The 22416-nt window shown below is 41.5% G+C and overlaps 1 protein-coding gene across 1 annotated transcript; it reads left to right on the top strand.

Annotated features, from left to right (window-relative positions):
* Positions 1-302: 302 nt before the first annotated feature.
* On the top strand, positions 303-10813 carry LOC144806611 (uncharacterized). Its single transcript, XM_078672942.1, has 2 exons — positions 303-372; positions 6683-10813. Exon 2 carries the CDS (start codon positions 7319-7321, stop codon positions 8372-8374), a length of 1056 nt encoding a protein of 351 aa, XP_078529068.1. The 5' UTR covers positions 303-372; positions 6683-7318; the 3' UTR covers positions 8375-10813.
* Positions 10814-22416: the final 11603 nt, after the last annotated feature.

Here is a 22416-nt window from a genome sequence, read left to right on the forward strand (position 1 = left end):
GGGCAGAATGTGTTAATTAATAAAACAACGGTGTCCCAGAGACCGAGGGGGTTGAAATACCTCCGGTACTCTGAAACCTTTGTTTCAAAGCTGTTGCTGTGAAACTTGAACAGTTAACAGCCGCATGCGGGACAACGGTGGTTAATTGTTGAACATTCACAGCAATAGCTGTGAAAGGAGGCTGAAGTCAGACTCAGGTTCTCCCTGTGATCAGATGTTTTGTAAATCCAGGACGGTTATTTGTAAAATGTGATGAAGTGTGATTGTCGCCTGATGCAAAATTATTTCTTTACTTCCTTTCAAGGTATTCTGGGATGACAGGCAGTGCAGCGTGGCTGCCACCCTTGGGGGAACAAATAAAATAATTGCCAGGTAAGGATTCCTATAACTCTATGTTTCCGTTTCCCCTGTTTCCTCTTTCTCTCTTCCCTTTCTTGATCTCCGTTTTTTTGTCTCTTCCCTTTTGACTCCCTCTGTGCACTATTCTTCTTGTTATCAAACTTCTGATAATCACCTGATGGAGCCACATTCCTCCTGGAACATGTTGGGGTGTAGTGCTGGTCCAGTTCCTTTTTAGGTTAATTTTGCCCAGCAGTTCCTTAACTATTATCACATTTGTCTCCTCCTCTACACCACGTGATGGTGGTTCACCCTGATTAGAGGTGCCACGCTGTTGCACTGCTACTGCGTTTAGAAAGTGACTGATCATTACACTAATTCAATGACAAACATTCTAGACTTTATGGCACCTGTGATGGGATTACAAACATATTTAACTCAGGTAAGAAACACTTCGCATAGATTCTACTTAACAAGGCTAAGATTTGGCATACTACATTATATAACAGCATTCTCAAATAAGGAAAAATGGCTCTATATTTTCCCAAACTGCCCGTGTGAGGGAAAGATCCCCCAGCCCACTATGCACTTCTTACTGTTTTGTACCTTTTATAAAGATATCTAGAGAATTGTTATAAAACCGCTTTTTTAATCAATAGGCTTTATGTAAATGTAAATGTTTTTGTACTTGTATATCGCACAGCTACCCGCAGTGGGTTTCCCGGCGCTTGTACGAATACCGCAAGGGAACCCATCCTGGCTTTCCCTGTGAAGTGTCCACTCCTGGGCACCCCCATGGTGCAGACCAGGCATCCCTCGCGTTGTGGGGGCCGTTGTGGAGACTAAGCAAGCTATTGCCCAGAGTTGCGGCGCGGGACCCATGATCAGAATAGGCACTGAGGCGAGAATATCCGGTCAGGGGAATTAATGAGCCCGAGACCCGCCAAGGCGGTAATCGAACCCTGGTCCCTGGCCAGAGCTCTGCATCGAGGTCTGCCTGCTCTAACCATTGTGCCACACTTCCCCACTTTATCATTATAACACGCTTTTAACTTTTTATGTACGATGGATAATGTAAAAACTGTTTATTCTGTTATTAATTTTATACAAAGTGTGATTAGGAAAAGAAAGGATTTGTCACATCTGGATGCATTAATATCTGAAAACCCTGATGACTACCTTTAGTTGTGTCATTATTCCGTAATGTTGATATCATCTATCATCTTAATCTCAAATTTGTTTATGAATAATTTTTTCTTCCCCTTGTGTTATATGGTAGGATTTTGCACAAAAATGCTCATTTTGTAAATATGCGATTTTTGCACTGATAATTATCAGAGTACTATCTATTGAATAAAGATGTAATGCCTGTTATGAAATACTGTTTTTTTACAGATGTAAATATTTGAAAACTGTTTTTATTTATGTGTATATAGTACCTTCTGTCTAGTATGCTTTATGGTTGTATATTTTACAACGAATAAAGCTGGTTTGCCTTGACTTGACTATTGGATTGCTAAAGGGAGTGTCTGTTCTTACCCATCGGCCTGGTGGGACACCAACAATTAGCGAGCTCGGAGGTGAAGGATATTAGGCTTCGAACCTCAGCCGTAAGTTGATGAAGCTCTTGAGAGATCTCGGTGAGTTTGGCGTCATTAGTAATGTGGGAATAGGAGCTCGTGATGTGGGCCAGGACGCCAGGTGAGACTGCTCCGGTTTATGGTGTTAGGGAGAAGCTGAGTTGTGAGAACCAGGGGAAATCGGGAATAGAGATGGAATCATGATTGAGGAGTGGGGGTGTGGGACTCATAAACTGATTGATGAGTAGATAGGCGCCAGGTTATTGGTCATGTTAGGGCGTTCCGAGATAACAAGTGTCAGGGTTTGCCAGAAAGGGTGTCACAGATTCATCAGTGCTGACAGCGGGGGCTCAGCACTTTCACCCATTCTTTTTAATCTACTCATGGAGCCCCAGGTAAATGCATTGAACTCAGCGAACATTCTATATCACCTGTATGCAGACGACACCCAACTGTATATGAAAATCTCCTTACCAGAAGACTTCATCTCCCGCAACGCTATTCCACAGAATACACAAAGTTGGTCACTGGCAACCACCTCTTGCTTAACACCAAAAAAACGGAATCCCTTCTCATCTCCCCACCCAATCACACACCCAAGATAGACTTATGGTTGAAACATCTAACTTCCTTTGACACTGCTCCGCACATCATTGACTCCGCGTAATCCCTGGGAGTCACCACAGACAAACACCTGAACATGCAGGCGCAAATCACTAATGCCACCAAGGGAGATAATTACCAGATGAGTATACTAAGGAAACTTAAACCCTTCTTCCCACAGACCGACTTAAAAATGGCAGTACAATCCCTAGCGCTACCAAGATTAGACTATGGAAGTGCCACTCTATGCAGTCTCCCCAAATACTGGCCAGCCCCGCTAAGGGCATCGCTTAACGCTGCGCCCAAACTGGTATCAGGAACTAAAAGAAATAACCACATCTCTCCAACCTTGAAAGTTCTGAACTGGCTGCCCTACGAGGCAAGAACACACCTAAAGATCGCTTGCAAGACCCATAAAGCCCTGCATAGCAATCCCCCGTTACTGAGCTCTAAAGCTAGAGCAATCGGGAGGATGCAGACTGCAAAGTACGAGTTCACTTCTACTGAAACCACAATCCTTCCATAAAAAGAGAACAGGCTGCAGAGCATTCTCAGGGATTGCACTGAAGATTTGGAACTCCATACCTCCAGTGGTACGTGGAATGTCTTCCTTTACCTCCTTCAAAAAAGAAGTAAAAATGCTTCTAATGAACACATTCACATCCTAAGACTTTAGTTCTATGTTGAATTCTAACCACCTATGTGATCCATATATTATATTATTGCCTACATCTTTTGTATTGAAGGCACACACCAAATGTATGTTTACTACTTCAACCACCTAATGTTTAATAACTAGGTATTGTGAAGCATTCTGATTCCCTTGTGAATCATTCTTTGTTGACTACTAGTCACCTATGCTATCCATATACTACTATCTACTATTGTAAAGCGCTCTGATACCCTCGTGGGTCATGTTCGTGCTATATAAAACTTTAAAAAAAGAAAAAAAAAGTAAATGTTCAGAGGTAAGGGGCAAAGATGAGGTGAAGGTGTTAGTATCGAGTCAGTGTATTTCAGTGGTCGCAGCTCTGGGGGTGTGATGAGGGTTCAGGCTATTATGACGAAAAATGTTGGTTGATACAAGCTGCAAGGGTAATGGTAAATTAATGCTGTTGGGTAATCTGATGAAGGTGGATAGGGAGGAGGGGAATGGGGTGGAGCAATACAAGTAGTGGGGAGAGGGGAGGATAAAGAACGAGGTACCCGTGGGATGACTAAAGGGCTAGGATGAGCTTGGGTCAGGGAGGAAACTTATTCATCACGGAGAGTTTGATGGGAGGAAAATTACTTCAAGTAATTCTAGGCTGCATTCAGATGCTTGGATTAAGATCATCCCATTATTATAAAAGGAGATGGTTGCCTCTGCTCGGCGAACAATAGAGGGAGTTGTAGAGAGTCTGAGACTGTAGGGGGCTTTCGTGGATGCAGTTATCCAGAGCAGAGAGCAAAGGGTTTTCCTTCATTGTGCTGGTCTTTTAATGCAAAAGCGAAGGTCACTTATGGTAGCGCCTTTATTCGTGAAGACGTAGGGGGTGGAAATAAGGGTTTATGGGAGAAATTTGAGAAGCCGGTGATTGAAGTTCTTGAACACTCTTTTAGATAGTTTATGGGTAGATGATAGTGCAGGATTTTCAGGTGTCTGGAACAAGTTTGGAGTCCACTGATCTTCGAGAAAGGGAATCCATGGCTAAGGGCACCAAATTTCCAGAGTGGAAAGAGGGGAGGGACCGGAGTACTACATGCTCACATGGGGGGAAGCTGAGGGGAGTTGAGGAGAAGGGGGTATGGTCAGATGAAGGAAGGAAGGGATGGAGCAAATCATGGGGTGGCTGGATGAAAGTTCCATGACTCCATTCTACAAAGACAGCCCATTAAACAACAGCATCATGACAGAAGATGCCAAGAGAGAAGAAGGTATTCTTTCTGTTTTGGGATTCCCATCGTTATATGCATCCAATCCAATCCAATCCAATCAGAAATTTGCATAGCGCGCTACTCACCCAGAGGGTCTCAAGGCGCTTAAGGGAGAGGGGTTTGTTACTGATCGAACAGCCAGGTCTTGATTTGCTTTCTGAAGGAAAGGTGGTCCTGGGTAGGACAGAGGTGGGTGGGGAGGGAGTTCCAGGACTTGGCCGCCAGGTAGGAGAAGGATCTTCCTTCCATGGTGGCTCTTCGGATGCGTGGAATCGCGGCGAGGGCTTGGTTGGACGATCGTAGTTGGCGGGTGGGGGTGTAAAAAGTCAGGCGATTGTTGAGGTATCTGGGTCCTAGGTCGTGGAGGGCCTTGTGTGCGTGGGTGAGGAGACGGAACGTGTTTCTCTTGTTGACGGGGAGGCAGTGCAAGTCTCTCAGGTGTTTGGATATGTGGTTGTGTCGAGGTATGTCCAGGATGAGTCGAGCGGAGGCGTTCTGAATGCGTTGAAGTGTTTTCTGTAATTTGGCTGAGGTTCCGGAGTAGAGGGTGTTTCCGTAGTCCAGTCGGCTGGTGACAAGAGCTTGGGTGACCGTCTTCCTTGTTTCGGAGGGGATCCATCGGAAGATCTTTCGGAGCATGCGTAGGATGTTAAAACATGATGAAGAGACGGCGTTGACTTGTCTGGTCATCGAGAGGAAGGAGTCTAGGATGAATCCCAAGTTGCGGGCATGGTCCGTTGGTTTGGGTGCGCTGCCTAGGGCCGGGGGCCACCATGAGTCGTCCCAGGCAGAGGGGGATGATCCTAGGATGAGGACTTCCGTCTTGTCTGAGTTCAGTTTTAAGCGGCTGTACTTCATCCACTCTGCTACGTCTTTCATCCCTTCGTGTAGGTTGGTTTTGGCGGTGGTTGGGTCTTTGTTGAAGGAGAGGATCAGCTGAGTGTCGTCAGCGTAGGAGATGATGTTTAGGTTGTGTTGGCGTGCGATGGATGCGAGGGGGCTCATGTAGACGTTGAAGAGGGTGGGGCTGAGCGATGATCCTTGTGGTACGCCGCAGATGACTTCGGTGGTCTCTGATCTGAAAGGGGGAGGCGGACTCTCTGGGTTCTTCCGGCGAGGAATGAGATGATCCAATCCAATGCCTTATCTTGTATCCCGACTTTCCTGAGGCGATGTACAAGGGTGTGGTGGCAGACCGTGTTGAACGCTTCAGAGAGGTCCAGGAGGATGAGGGCCGCTGTTTCCCTGCATCTATTACTAGGTGGAATTGCATCCCTGCATGCGATTACTAGGTGGAAAACAGCAAATCCTGAAGAGAGGGCCCAGCAGCTAATATAAAAAAGGGAAGTTGAAATACATTAGGCCAAACAAGATTATGCAAATAAGATAGAATCCAGACTAGAGGGATAGGGGGGATAGGATGAACAGTGGCCTAGGATGCACTTGGAAATTCAGTAGACCGAGCCAATCTGAAAATCTAAGCAGAATTAGTAAACAAAATCATTCTAAGATGGCCTCCACCGTGCAAATACTTTGAAGCTACAGAACATGATGGTCCTTCTTTCATGTCCACAAGAAGGACATGCTAAGTCCTATGTCAATATCTAGATTCCTAGAGTCTTAGAGGCGCCGCCATTTTAGATTGGGCAGGGACTTTATAAGGGGAGAGGGTCGATACATGATGCAGGCCCTACCAGGCTCAGATAGAGCACATTCATGCCACGAGAGCCCCAAACACAATCAGGGCACAAAAGGCCCCCGTAATCAAGCCTTGAGACAACAGCGAGGGGAATCCTCCTGAAAAAAGAGTTAGTAGTTAGTAGTGAATGAAACCAGGCACCTCCGTGAACAATAAGATATGATGTATGGCACAACATCCTGGTGTCCATCTTGCTGTCTTGAGTCTTCCTGATCCATCTCTTACTCCAAGAGCTGTTCTTGTTTTAACAAAACCTTGACCATATGCATCTACCTAAAGCTGTAACTAGTATATGCGTGCTATGCGAGCGCCCCTTTTTTTGCTATGTTACTCTATGAACACCTTTGCTGAAATAAATAAGATTGTGGCATGTTCAAAGGAACTTTTATGCAAATATCTCTGTATGGTTAAATGTGTCTTAAATATGTCTTCATAAGTTTCAACAATAGTAATAAATGAGATGCTTTTACAATCAATTAAAAATTGGATATGCACATTCTGGTATTTTCCATTTAAGTAATTTAAATCTCTTTACATCCGACAGAAAACAACCCTTGATTGCACAAAATGTTTAAGAATAATGAAGAAAATACTGTAAATCTGCAAAAGCAAAGTCCGAAACATTGAGTTCCAGTATTCAGGAAAACATAAGTGCAGACAGAGGCAGCGGAACCTGAACATAAACTGACAGATCTTTGAAGTACTGTCAAGGGCAATTCGGTGGTTCTAGGAGTCTCAGCTGTGCACCTCCGTGCCTCATGATGAAGAAATGACCTCTAGAAAATGAAGGCAACACTGATCAACCACTTCTTGTTTAAACATGTCCAATACCAGCTCTGATCATGAGGTGGTTACACCAGTTCTCTGCTTCCTAAAGTGATATCAGACCACCATTCAGTGCTAGAGGTGTATTGTAAACTCTTTCAGGCCATTCCACAGCAACCAGCGAAAAGCACAGTTAACTGAAAGGGGGATCTGCTATATAAAACACAGAGTATATTTACCAAGCCTAAAACTGCATAAGAGAACACACACAGGGGAAAAGCCATACAAATGCAATGAATGTCTGAAGACCTTAAGTCAATTATCAGGCCTAAACAAGCATCCGTGAACACACACAGGGGAAAAACCATATCATTGCAGTGAATGTGGAAGTAGTTTTACGTAATCATCTAAACTCATGAGTCATCAGCGAACACATACTGTACAAAAACCATTCAAGTGCAATGAATGTGGGAAGAGCTTTATATATTTATCAGACCTAAAACGGCATCAGATAACACACACTGGAGAAAAACCATATCCTTGCAGTGAATGTGGAAGTAGTTTTAGTGACTCATCAACATTAAAGGTTCATCAACGAACACACACTGGAGAAAAACCATATCATTGCAGTGAATGTCTGAAGAGCTTTCATCTATTATCACACCTAAAACGGCATCAGAGAACACACACTGGAGAAAAACCATATAATTGCAGTGAATGTCTGAAGCGCTTTAGTCTATTATCATACCTAAAACGGCATCAGAGAACACACACTGGAGAAAAACCATACCAATGCAGTGAATGTGAAAGGAATTTCAGTTCCTCTTCAGGATTAATGTATCATCAACAAACACACACAGGGGAAAAACCATATCATTGCAGTGAATGTGGAAGTAGTTTTAGTTCCTCTTCAGGATTAATGTATCATCAACAAACACACACAGGGGAAAAACCATATCATTGCAGTGAATGTGGAAGTAGTTTTAGTTCCTCTTCAGGATTAATGTATCATCAACAAACACACACAGGGGAAAAACCATATCATTGCAGTGAATGTGGAAATAGTTTTAGGAATTCGGTAACATTAAGGAATCATCAGCGAACACACACAGGGGAAAAACCATTTAAGTGCAGTGAATGTATGAAGAGCTTTAGTCGATTAACAGGCTTAAAATACCATCAAAGAAATCACACAGGGGAAAAACCATACAAGTGCAGTGAATGTGTGAAGAGCTTTTGTCAATCATCACACCTAAAACAACATCAAAATACACACACCGGGGAAAAACCATACCATTGCTGTGAATGTATGAAGAGCTTTTGTGAATCATCACAACTAAAGCGGCATCAGAAAACACACACTGGGGAAAAACCATACAAGTGCAGTGAATGTGTGAAGAGCTTTTGTCAATCATCACACCTAAAGCGGCATCAGAAAACACACACTGGGGAAAAACCAATGAATGTATGAAGAAATGTTGTCGCTTATCAGACCTACATAGACATCAGCGAGCACACACTGGGGAAAAACCATGCCATTGCAGTGAATGTGGAAGTCGTTTTAGTGATTCTTAAACATTAAGGATTCATCAGCGAACACATACTGGAGAAAAACCATACCATTGCAGTGAATGTGGGTAGAGATTTTGTCGCATATCAGCCCTACATAGACATCAGCAAACACACACAGGAGAAAAACCATAGCATTGCAGTGAATGTGTGAAGAGATTTTGTCGCTTATCAAGCCTAAAACAGCATCAGAAAACACGCACTGGGGAACAACTGTAGTGTGGCTTTTAGGGTCACGCTATTCTTTGCTAAAGTTAGCCTGAGTTGGCAGCCATCTTAGCTGCGTGTCTTTTTATTTTTGCGCATTACACTCTGTATCTTCTTGTGCAAGACCCCTTTGTGCCCACACAAGCTCATTTTGTTATAGTTTGCTCACAGCGTACAAGGTCGAAAAACAAGCCACTGTGCTTTTCAGTTCTGGTCAGTCCGTACTACCTAGACATAACATTAGGCACTTCTTGGCATGATTGAGAAATGCTTGCATTATACTAACACGCAGCAGCTTCCTCAAGACAGATGGAAGATTTCCTTCTACGAACTAGAGCCTTGCTGAGCCTATGATGTAACCTTACTTCTACGTTCTATGGTGAGGGGTTCTCCAGAATTGGACCAGAGATCTTCTTTTATATAATATACATACTCCTACCAGGGGAGGTTGGCCTAGGCGCTATAGCCGTAATATCGACTGGTCAATCAGAATGATCTCCTCCTTCTTATTTTTTGGTATTGTAACTTTGATCATTGTTTTTATCTTATGTGTTATTCTGCTGGTGCTAGCTCGTTTACTGCATTATTGAACAACGCACAGTTTGTTACTTGAAAAATAAACATTTTAAACTTTACATAGACTGCATTATATGGTGTGGATAAGCAAGGGTGAGTGAACAAAAGGGTGTGCATTGCTACCGCAACTGAGAGGTCGTGAGGCCCGTGTTCTGGGTTTGTCTAAGCATTAGGTATGTTTGGAAGGTCTTGGGAGCTAATGAGACACTATAGCTAGTCGGTCTAGGGATTGTGGGTTCTTAGGTGTAAGTGTGGTCCAACCAATCTTGCACTAACAGCCTATTTTCTTGTGCATAGTTCTGTATGTGCAGAATCTCTACAATAAAACCATTTAAGTGCAGTGACTGTGGAAGTAGTTTTAGTGACTCATCAACATTAAAGGTTCATCAACGAAAACACACTGGAGAAAAACCATATCATTGCAATGAATGTGGAAGTAGTTTTAGTTCCTCTTCAGGATTAATGTATCATCAACAAATACACACATGGGAAAAACCAATCCAGTGCAATGAATGTGGGAAGAGATTTTGCCGCTCATCAGTCCTACATGGACATCAGCGAACACACACTGGAGAGAAACCATTTCAGTGCAATGAATGTGGGAAGAGATTTTGTCGCTTATCAGTCCTACATAGACATCAGCAAACACACACTGGAGAAAACCATACCATTGCAGGGAATGTGGAAGTAGCTTTGGTGATTCTTCAATATTAAGGATTCATCAGCGAAGACACACGACAGAAAAGACATATATTGCCAGTGAACGTGCAAAAATCTTTTGTCAATCTTCAAACCTAAAAATAAATCGGCGAGCACTCCACCATCACCATCAATGAAAGTGTCTATTCTGTGCTATTGTTTATTTCCCTACAGCTAGGAATTGGGAGACTAGCACAAAGTGGACTAAAAGTAAAGAAACTGTTGGTTTTTATTCTGTGAGAGAGTTTTAACGAAAGAAATCCAAACACACCTGACCATGCTACCTGTAAAATCAACACTATGAACAACAAGGGTATTTTCAGGTAATTTTAGAGATTAGTACTAAAACATATAAACCCAACACACTCAAAACAATTTAACAAGCACAAAATGAAGATTCTTCAGAGCTGACTGTGGTTTTGGTCATTTTATGCATCATTAATAGTTCTGTGACAGTGGCCAGAGAACTGTGTAGAGGGTTAACCCTTGCAGTGCATGGAATTTACCTCTGAAGCTCTGATGTAGAACAAATGAGGACACGAAATTCTTCAGCCATGAAAATTATGATTATATTTTAACTATGAAACTATGTGACAACAATTGAATGGATGTTATTCTTTTGGTCTGTTCTTACGATGTACCAACTCTTATACAATTATGTTACAAATTAGACAGTGTATCTATATGGAAATAGGCAATGGATGAATGTGGAAGTATGCCTGTATATCTTCAGTAGGGTCCATGGACCAACTAAGTGCTGAATATTGATCATCTCCATCGCAATTGCATTGCAAATGCTTTTTTGATACACTGTTTTTATATTGAGTATCTGTCTCTGTGATAAGTTGTTCTCTAAACTTCTGGAACCAAAAATATAAAATTATATATAAATAATATGAAAAAATAACATTGGTACAAATAAACATATATTTTTGAAAACTCATTATACTTGGTTGTTCACAATTTGTCTTTTCTTAATTCAAAGGTCCACTCTGTTATTACATTTCCTAAATTGTTTTTTCACACTTGTAGAACATATGATGATCATAGTCTGAATTTCCGTCTACGAGCCGTATTCGTCAGCACATTACACAACCTCGCATTTCATTAGCGACAAAAAAGTTAAAATCTCAAAGAAACTTGGCTAGGAAAAACACAGGCAACACAAGCTTATTTAACAACAACAGGCAAGCACAAAAAAAACTTCAAATCATCTATATACAGGGACAAACAAATGGCGTCTGATCAGTTCTGGCTAAAGCTGCTTCAGGCAAGCAAGAACTCCAAAGTTATTCTGGTCTCTAGTTAACAGGGGCCCTTTAGGTATCAGTGGGCATGGTAGCGCAAATATAACCTCAGAAGAAGGGACTCAGTTTTTATCTAAACATTTTCGCGACCACTGAAACAGGGTCGGTCAATCTAGCCCTCCCATCAACTAATTTAGTTATTACTTTTGAAGCCAATGCATAGGTAAGACCGAGCCTGACAACTTAGCTAATCATGTCCTGGAATCAAAAACATTTGACGGAAAGGAGCAAAGGGAAGACCCACTGACTGACACCTTGATGACACCAGAAGTGTTAAGAAACAACATTGCCCGTACAATCAGGAAAGCAAGGTCAGAAGGAGCTCCTAAGCCTAACGGTCTTCCTCAAGCCCTGTTTAAATCGGACGTAGATTTGTGATCGGACCTCTTGGTCCCCCTGTTTTCATACTGTAGGCTAAACCACAACATCCCTGAGTCCTGGAAAGGCACCATTATCCACCCAATCTAATAGTGGAAAGAGAAATGACCCTAAGAACGTCCGAATGATAGCTCTCCTCAACATTGAATCTAAATACTATGGCAGTATTTTGCTGGAAGAGCTGTCGGCCTGGCTGAATCAACAAAGCGCCTTCCCTTCAACCAGACCGGCTTTGTGGCGAACTCCGAAACAACTCGTAACCTACTTGCATTATCTGTTTTGATGGAGAAAGCGAGAGTCCGAGGTATTCAACTTCACAGCTGCTTTGTGGACTTCAAAGCGGCTTTTGACTGGGTGCCGCGGGGCCGTCTGTGGCAAAAAATTAGAGAGCTGGGGCATACCTCCGGCCCTCTTAACAGCCATAATTCAACTTAATTTGAAAACCTAGATTAGAATAAAGTTGGGAGGTCGGTGCCATGTCTCAAGGAAGATTTTGACCAATAGCGGTGTCAAACAAGACTGCGTGTTGGTTCCACTCCTTTTTAACTTGTTTATTTCAGACTCCTTAACTTGCCAAAGTCCATTCTCACCCCCTCAAATAGACGGATCCCGCATTAGCAACCTGGTATATGCTGACGACCTAGTGTTACTGACTCATACAAAAGTAGGACAACAGAGGTTACTTTATCAGCTGATCCCCTACACAGCAATAAACTCCCTTGAACTGAATTTGTCAAAAACAAAAATAACTTATTTTGGGAAGCGGAAGCAGCAGAGAGGTGGGTTGTTCTTTAATAATCAAAACATTGAAACCGTATCTCATTACAAATATTAGGGAATTTTGTGGGGCGCCAGAGGCTCCCTTGTAAAGCAGAAAAAGGCAATAAGGGCAAAAGCCTGGTCACTTGAGGTTGCCTCACCGAAACTTTTCAAACAGCTACCTGGCCCAAGCCTTACCCCATTGCTAAAGGTGATGAAGGCAAAGATAACCAACTCCCTTTCATATGAGCATGAGATCATGATGGGCGCATTAAGTACCTCTCTAAACAAATTAACCACCAACCTTTTTGAACGAGCATGGCGCCTGCCAAGATCTTCATCGCCAGCCCAAATCAGACTTGAACTTGGACCATTAGACCATCATGGTGTCGAGGCCGGCGCGTTTATCAAGCTTTGCAGTAGACTGCGCAATTCCCGGGAAGGAAGCTTGGAGGTTAGACTTTGGAATTAAATATTGACCAGCCAATCTAGCCAAAAACATCAGCATCATCTCAACCATTCCTTGTCGCTACTCGGCGTCAAGGAATAATGGGGAACATATCCATCACAGCCGGCATTAAAGACTGTTATTAAGAGAAGTGTCCGGCTATGGTCCTTTCATTCAGACAGGGTTAAACTGTCCAGAAGGAAACATGCCTGGGCGGATATTTCTGACTTCAAACCGAGGGTTGAATCACCTCATTTATCATGCATCGTCCTAAGATTGGGAGAATGGCCTTTTTTAGAGCATTTATTTAAATGGTGGTGTCCAAATGTCAGTCCTGAATGTAGGAAATGCGGTTTCCACTATAAAGCAATGGAGCACATAGCCTGTGCTTGTCCCGCATTGCTCAATGACAGAAGAAACTTACTGCATGACGCATGGAACAAACTCGGAGCTTGTACATGTCGCCAGGCGATAATAGCCGCCATGAGCTCTGAAAATACAAAGCTGAACATTCGGTTCATCAAATTTGCCACCAGAGCGGCCAAATCACTGGGCAAATACGGGTACGCAAACCTCCCTTTCTCTGGTCGTACTGTTACGCAGCCCCACGGTGAACTCATGAACCTTTGATCACCCAGTATAGTTTATTTGACCATTTATTTTTTACCTAATACTAATTGTTCTTACTTACGGCTTGAAAATGTATGTCTAAGTCTCCCTCTCCAGCTTTTTAAAGTAATGCTAAGATTGTCTTGTCAACCAAGGCTTTTAACTTTTTAGGCAATCGGTCATTCGCCGGACACTTTAACTACACCTCACTTTTTAGCAAGATTAAAACACGTTTTTTGCACTAATTGTGTCTTTGAAAAAAAAAAATCCTTGTATAGACGAATTACGCAATTTTAAAATTGAATGCTTGAAATATATGTCTAGGGTGGAGGCGTTCAAACTGGGGTGTACCCCTTAGGGGGGCCTCAGGCGATCCCATTCAGCTCTTCAATATTAACATTAAATTTTGGTTTATTAAAATTGCCCTTATATTTTCCTTGACCCTGATTCTGATTCTGATAAAAATTTACATTTTTATTCTCTAAATTTGCAATCTGCTGTTCAGCTACTTTCACCTGTGCCCACATTGCCTTCTCCTTTAGCTTTTTCTGCCTGGCGTCTATCTCATCACTGCAGTATTTTGCCTTTCTCAGCATATCATCAACTGAAAGTGATTGCCATCCGACAATACCATTTCTGATCATATCACCAATTTCAGGTCTCAAACCATAGACAAATCTGTATATAAAGTGACTCATGTCCTTTTCACTTAATTTTTCATAGCCACTGTACTATTTAAAAACCAACAGTAATCTTTCATAGAATGAATGTACTGATTCTTTTGGCTCCTGATTTGTTCTGTCAATTTTAACCCAATCAATTTCTTTTGGGGCAATTTTGTTTTTCAACCAGACAATTACTTTATCATATAGATCCATAACAACTGGTGATGGAGCACCTGTTACTTCATCTCGAGCAGGTTCTACCTTGGGCCAACTTACAGAAACTTTACATTCTGTCCAAAGATCTGATGGGACAACAATGTCAAAGAATCCATCAAGATCAATCCACAGAACTTTTGAGACCTTAATAAACCTGTCCACCTGTCGATACCATTCCACAGGCTTTTCTCTCAGCCGAGGAAAATCATTTGTGAACAACAGAATGTCTTGTCTAGACCGGGGAACATGCACATAACCACCTCCTGCAATTTCTCTCATTGGGTATTGGTTAGCCAGCCTTTCTCTTTTTTCTTCCTCTCTTTTCTTGGTCCATTTCACTCTCCATTTGCTCAAGTCACCCAATTTTTTAATGTACACAATCAAATCTTTTATATGCAGAATTCTTCCCATCGCATTAAAATTCCCAATGTCTTTTTCAGTAAAATCTAATCTGTAATGTTTTCCCAAGTTTTTCTGTTTGCTCAAGTCAATTTCTAATTCTGCAGCCAATTCTTCCAACTGTTCATATTTATTTTTCGTTTTCCACTGTATGCTTTTACAAATGAATAACAGTTCATCATCTTGATAATGCTTAAACTGTCTGGACCAATTGTACCAATGATTAATTCCTCCAAATCCACTTTAGGTTTTGCAACATCCAACTTAAGGTTGTATCTGTTTTCTCAACACTCTTTTCTGGGGACTCGGTATCTGACTCTGCCCCCATTGGTGTTCTACATAATGAACCTGGATTAAAAGTTAAGTCAGGCATCATTGTTTTCTCTCGATGAATTTCAGTTAATTCTGAATAAAAATTTTCAGCCACTTTCTGAATTTCTGCATTTAATTGAATTGTTAAACCTTGATTCCTAATTTCTCCCTGATCAAATACAGGCTGAACAGGACCAATTGTTACTGGTACTGTCACTGCTTCCATGCCTTTAGTTATTTGTCGAATTAATTCTTCTTTTGATCGTAAATATTCTGAAGTACTTAGAGTTTCCTCATCTCTTCCTGCACCCATTAGACCTCTGGAAGGAAACTCATTTCTTGAAACTGGAGTTTCAGGAAAATTTCTACTTTCACCATATGCGCTAGAATTAGTTCTCGTTTCTAATCTTTCAGGTGTCTCAAAAGATTCAGAATTATTCGGGTATATTCTGGGTGATACCTCATTTAATGGAGGTGCACTTGGTGTGGTTCCGGTAGAAACCATCGGGGTAGACCATGAACAAGCTGGTTTAAAAAGGAGTCTGCCTTTTATTTGTAAGGTATATTTCTTCTAGAACTGGATCTTCCAAATCACTTTCTCCAAATGTTATTTTTCTTTTGAGAATTCTTTTGACCTGGTATTTCAGTAATCATTACTCTTACTGGGTAAAGACCATCACACATGTCTGCCTGTCTCCATCGACGCATTCTATCCTCACGAGTTTCTCTTTTAAAATTTGATTTAGGAGGTCTTTTTATACCACTGCTTTCCCGCTGTAGTTCAAACATCTCATCCTCCCATTCAACTAAAGCCTCAAATTGTGTAGGTCTAGGCTTCGGCACAAGAGCCATCATTTTTTCTCTCAAGTTTTTCAAAATCCTCATATTAAATGAGCCATCCTCTGGCCAAGCTAAAACACCATCATTCTTGGTATAATCCATCCAATTGTCAAACTAAAGGCAAGTATGATAACCATATTCACCTTCCATTTAGGCTGCAGGTGTTTTGTACTTATGAAGTAATTTTCCACCTCGCGTTTCAATTTTCTTGTCAGGTGAAAATATATTATTCAATTTCTGAAGCCAAGTAAGCTTCTTTTCCTCTTTTCTGTAATAATAACTCATGTTTTAATCAAATCCGCTTAATTTAAAATGATCGGAAATGTTTCCTGGTTGTTCCGCAAAACCAGACAATCCGTGCGCGAATCACACCAACAAGCCAATCAGGTTAAGCTACGTCACCACCTTGCTCAACCAATAGAATAGCTGCTTTCTAGAAAAGCCAATCAGCTGACAGCTTGACTTAGTCACGTGAACCAATCAGCACGCTAGCTGTGACGTATGTTAGCCAATCACAGCGCGAACCCTGTGACGTACACAGCCGCTGCAGCTTCTCGTCTCTCGCTCCTAGAGCTCACCCCTCCTTCACAAAATCTTTTCACAGCGCCATTTTAAGAACACTTTTTTCAATGAATTTTAATTAATAACAGCAGAAAAACAAACCATTTGTCTGTTTCGCTAAAAAAAAGTGATAGCTTTTACAATCATTCGAGTATTCTTTTGCGTGGAATAGACGACGCTACTCTCACAGAATATTCATTCGTTGATTAAGTAAGCTTTACACTACCCTTCTAACAGGTAATAACAAACTCGTTTCCCTCTGAATGCACATAAAGTAGCAATTCAAAGTTTGACTCGAACGGAATTGCAAAATCATTTACACACTTTCAAACAGAAAGTTTCCCTAACCATACATACATGAAATCCTGGTAGGACTTTAACCAACCATAGAAATCCACATTTGCCAGTAAAATAGACGACGCTACCGTTACCCTTTACACAAGCTCGAATAAATTCTACTACTCTCTTCACAATGAGTTTTAAAACAGGCTCCAAGTCCCTATACTCGAAAGCTAGGATTTCATAGACAATCCTCACTATACATTCTACCTAGCACACCTAAAATCCCTAAACTTGTGCTGTACGTCCACAACACTTAGTGATAACAATACCACTAGTTTTTGAAACAGAACAAATGCACTGTGCAACTTCACTTCTTGTTACACCACTCAAATGCCGGCACAACTAGGATTTTTCACACTACAGGAAAAACCCTTTCCACTACATGTAACAAACGAACAAACTCAACATGTGTTAAACAACGATCCTATGTAATTACCATGTAGCATGTCAGTTACCATAGCAACCGTAACTCTGCTACCAGAGAATTGATCCAGCGCCCCTATAGAAAATATGTCATAGCAACGCTACCCAACTCCACAATACTCACCATTAACTATAAACACTCACAAGGCCCATAAACTAACAGGACATATTTTTGAGCAACTGAATCATGTGACCTAATTAATAAAACCTATTCACAATTTATATACACATTTATATACAACTGCAGTATAATGACTTTACCATGGTTTTTGTAAAATACTACATTTAATTAAGCCACTTAGGCAAATGGATCCGCTGATGGTAACTAAAACTCATGAACTAACAAGGCCAGCTTGTTTTCCAAAAATCTTATTTATTAACTATTTATTCGAGGAAAATGCATTTTAATTAGAATCTTTTATTCAAACAGCTTTGTTTAAGGATTTGTAAAATTAGTCTGTCAGTTCGAAGCAAAATCAAATAACATGTTAAATGAAGAATAAACAGTTTTCCATCATCTAAACCCTATTTCCCTATCTAAAACTCACTTTTGCCCAAAGGAAATAAAAGTAAAAGTCATTTAGCCCTATTGATCCTTACGTGCTCCAAAGAGTCCGTCAGCACGTCACGCCCATCTGGATTTGGAAAGCGAGCAGCCCCCTCCCTCCAAAGAGGTCAGTTTTTATACCTTTCCTGACTAACTAAAGTATCTATATCGGTCATTTTTTCTGTCAATCCAAACTCACGATTGGCTGAACCATGTCAGACCACAAAATGTCATCATTCTTTCGAAGCCCAGTTCCGACTCTCTCTTAGAGTCTATTGTCTCTTATTCACAAGTCACGCAGCTTCCTCCAAAAGAAACATTTGTAGACAACAGTCCGTGACGTGACTTCCTTAGCTTGACAATCTCTCTGCCGGTTCCTGACCTTGGCCAGTCCTACCAAGAGCACGACTAGTCCATTGTTCAATTAAATGTGCATTTTTTATTAAACGAGACAGAACTTTCCACGCTGGGCTCTTGCTTTTTCTGAGCAGGACTTCAACAAGACCAAATTAAAGTAGATCTAGGCCTCAAGCCTCTTTCTCAGTAACTATTATTCAAACAAACACAAAAGAATAATTAATGCAAGAATTAGAAATCATTCTGTTACCCACCCACCTTTGCTAATTATTAACCCATTAATAAATGTTACCTAGCAGAAGCAAATAAAGCAACAAACAGATTTGTGCAACATTAAGACAAAAGACAAAACATGAGCACACAAAAATAAGCACATGCTATTAATAAAACAGCCGCATTTAATTCTGAAAAAACAATAGACAGGATTAGTTTATTATTTTTTACAAACAAGCATTTGCAACATAAAGCACATATATGAGCACATATTTTAGTTTCCCACGTGTAATGTATGCGTTTTAAACTAAGTTGGTTAATAATTTTCACTTCACACATGTTAATACTATTATTTATTATGGAAGTTTAACTTTGCGAGTTGAAATAAATATATTTCTAAATCTCGCTCCATCAATCTCATCCCGCCTCTGGCGCCCAGCAGCTGCACCAACTCCACCGGCTGGCATGCATCCTAGAGCTGGCCCCTCCACATCTGATGTGTCAGATTTACTGACCTCCACTGGTGTGCCTTTCCTGGTGGCGATGTTGTGCAGCATAGCACATGCTACCTCGATCTTGCAACAGGTCTGTGGGCTGTATTGTAGTGCCCCTCCGCTCTTGTGTAGGCACCTGAACCGGCTTTTTAGTATCCCAAATGTCCTCTCAATGGTGGTCCTTGTTGCAATGTGGGCGCTGTTGTACCGCCGCTCCACTGCATTGCCTGGAATGAGGTAGGGCGTCAGTATGTAGTCATGGACTGCATACTCACTGTCACCTGTGGGGAGGGAGTTATATGGTTAGACACTGTCCTGCACATGCTATCCTTAACAAGTATGTCCTCTGTTCAAATGCATTTACCTAGTAGATATCCCTCGTCAAACTCCCCACTTGTGAGTCTACGGTGTATCCCACTGTGGCGGAAGATGTAAGAATCGTGTGTGCTGCCAGGGTATTTGACAACAATGTCCGTGATAATGTGTTTGGCATCACACACCACCTGTATGTTCAGGGAATTTGCGATTCCTGAACACGTACTCATTCTGGGAGGGGGGTATTGCAACGTGCGTCCCATCTATGCATCCGATGACGTGGGGAAATTGGGCTATTTGATAAAAGTCCTGTTTGGTCTGGTGTAGTGCCTGTGGGGTGCTTGTGAAGTGAATGTGGTGGTGCAGCCTCTGTACCATGGCATCAAGGAACACATGGAAAAAGCGCAAGAGTGCACTCTGTGACACCCCACCTGCAGTGGCAATCACCCCCTGGAAACTACCTGATGCCAAGAGGTGGAGTGAGCACAGAGCCTGGATGTGGGTGGGGATGAACTTTGTCCTGCGTGTGGGATGTTCAAGGAAGGGTTTGAGTTCCTCAATTAAATCAAGGATGCTCTCCTCATCCAGCCTGTAGTGTATATGAATGTCCTCCTCAGTGCGCTGGAAGATGGTAATGCACACACGGATATCCTCTCCTGGCATCTCCTCCTCTGTGCAGCATCTCTGAGTCGCAGCCTCCTCGCTATCATGTAAAGCCCAGACATTGTTGAAAAAAGTCTGTTGCATTGTGGGACTCCTTAAATAGGTTGCACCTGGTTACCACCTGCTCCCACTTGGTGTGAATTGTGATTCTCTTATATGCGAATTTTGTGGAATCGCTATTTGCCATTTTTTCATACATACCATTGCGATTCCTTATTTTGCGATTACCCCATTTGCGAATTTCGCAAACTGAAATAATCACAAAATTAAGATTCGCTAGGAAAATCGCAGAATTCAGGCTCTCGCAACGTAAGTAAACGCTATTTTAGCGATTTCATATTTTGCGATGAAATTCTGCTTCATACATTGGGAATAGCGAATTTATAATCGCAAATGCTGTTTTTTTCGATTCGCAGCATTTGCGACTAAAAATTAGCTTGATACATATGGCCCATAATTAAAAGTGCTTTTTATTTATATTTGCTGTTTTGAAGTACGCACAGATAAGTGCTGAAAATTCGGCTTTAGGTGACTGTTTATTTTTGTACCGTCTGCGACATCAAAAGTGTATTTTTGTACATCAAAATAATGAGCTAGCAACCCTAATCATAAGACTGGAAGTTTGTTGCAGGACCAGCACATTATTTATTTCCTCCACCCTCGATCCCAGATTAATGCCATAATAGCAATAGTTTAACTTATATCTGAAACCCTACGCCGCAGTCAATAACATGCTGATTTACTTCAAGTGTCTGGGAATGCACCCAGCATTCATACAACACACTCTTCATTCTCACCCTTCCCTTTCTCGCTCAGAGAACACACACTGGAGAAAAACCATACCAAAGCAGTGAATGTGAAAAGAATTTCAGTTCCTCTTCAGGATTAATGTATCATCAACAAACACACACAGGGGAAAAACCATATCATTGCAGTGAATGTGGAAGTAGTTTTAGTTCCTCTTCAGGATTAATGTATCATCAACAAACACACACAGGGGAAAAACCATATCATTGCAGTGAATGTGGAAGTAGTTTTAGGAATTCGGTAACATTAAGGAATCATCAGCGAACACACACAGGGGAAAAACCATTTAAGTGCAGTGAATGTATGAAGAGCTTTAGTCGATTAACAGGCTTAAAATACCATCAAAGAAATCACACAGGGGAAAAACCATACAAGTGCAGTGAATGTGTGAAGAGCTTTTGTCAATCATCACACCTAAAACAACATCAAAATACACACACCGGGGAAAAACCATACCATTGCTGTGAATGTATGAAGAGCTTTTGTGAATCATCACAACTAAAGCGGCATCAGAAAACACACACTGGGGAAAAACCATACAAGTGCAGTGAATGTGTGAAGAGCTTTTGTCAATCATCACACCTAAAGCGGCATTAGAAAACACACACTGGGGAAAAACCAATGAATGTATGAAGAAATGTTGTCGCTTATCAGACCTACATAGACATCAGCGAGCACACACTGGGGAAAAACCATGCCATTGCAGTGAATGTGGAAGTCGTTTTAGTGATTCTTAAACATTAAGGATTCATCAGCGAACACATACTGGAGAAAAACCATACCATTGCAGTGAATGTGGGTAGAGATTTTGTCGCATATCAGCCCTACATAGACATCAGCAAACACACACAGGAGAAAAACCATAGCATTGCAGTGAATGTGTGAAGAGATTTTGTCGCTTATCAAGCCTAAAACAGCATCAGAAAACACGCACTGGGGAACAACTGTAGTGTGGCTTTTAGGGTCACGCTATTCTTTGCTAAAGTTAGCCTGAGTTGGCAGCCATCTTAGCTGCGTGTCTTTTTATTTTTGCGCATTACACTCTGTATCTTCTTGTGCAAGACCCCTTTGTGCCCACACAAGCTCATTTTGTTATAGTTTGCTCACAGCGTACAAGGTTGAAAAACAAGCCACTGTGCTTTTCAGTTCTGGTCAGTCCGTACTACCTAGACATAACATTAGGCACTTCTTGGCATGATTGAGAAATGCTTGCATTATACTAACACGCAGCAGCTTCCTCAAGACAGATGGAAGATTTCCTTCTACGAACTAGAGCCTTGCTGAGCCTATGATGTAACCTTACTTCTACGTTCTATGGTGAGGGGTTCTCCAGAATTGGACCAGAGATCTTCTTTTATATAATATACATACTCCTACCAGGGGAGGTTGGTCTAGGCGCTATAGCCGTAATATCGACTGGTCAATCAGAATGATCTCCTCCTTCTTATTTTATGGTATTGTAACTTTGATCATTGTTTTTATCTTATGTGTTATTCTGCTGGTGCTAGCTCGTTTACTGCATTATTGAACAACGCACAGTTTGTTACTTGAAAAATAAACATTTTAAACTTTACATAGACTGCATTATATGGTGTGGATAAGCAAGGGTGAGTGAACAAAAGGGTGTGCATTGCTACCGCAACTGAGAGGTCGTGAGGCCCGTGTTCTGGGTTTGTCTAAGCATTAGGTATGTTTGGAAGGGCTTGGGAGCTAATGAGACACTATAGCTAGTCGGTCTAGGGATTGTGGGTTCTTAGGTGTAAGTGTGGTCCAACCAATCTTGCACTAACAGCCTATTTTCTTGTGC

Source organism: Lissotriton helveticus, chromosome 1_2 (assembly GCF_964261635.1).
Source record: "Lissotriton helveticus chromosome 1_2, aLisHel1.1, whole genome shotgun sequence".
Taxonomy (NCBI): domain Eukaryota; kingdom Metazoa; phylum Chordata; class Amphibia; order Caudata; family Salamandridae; genus Lissotriton; species Lissotriton helveticus.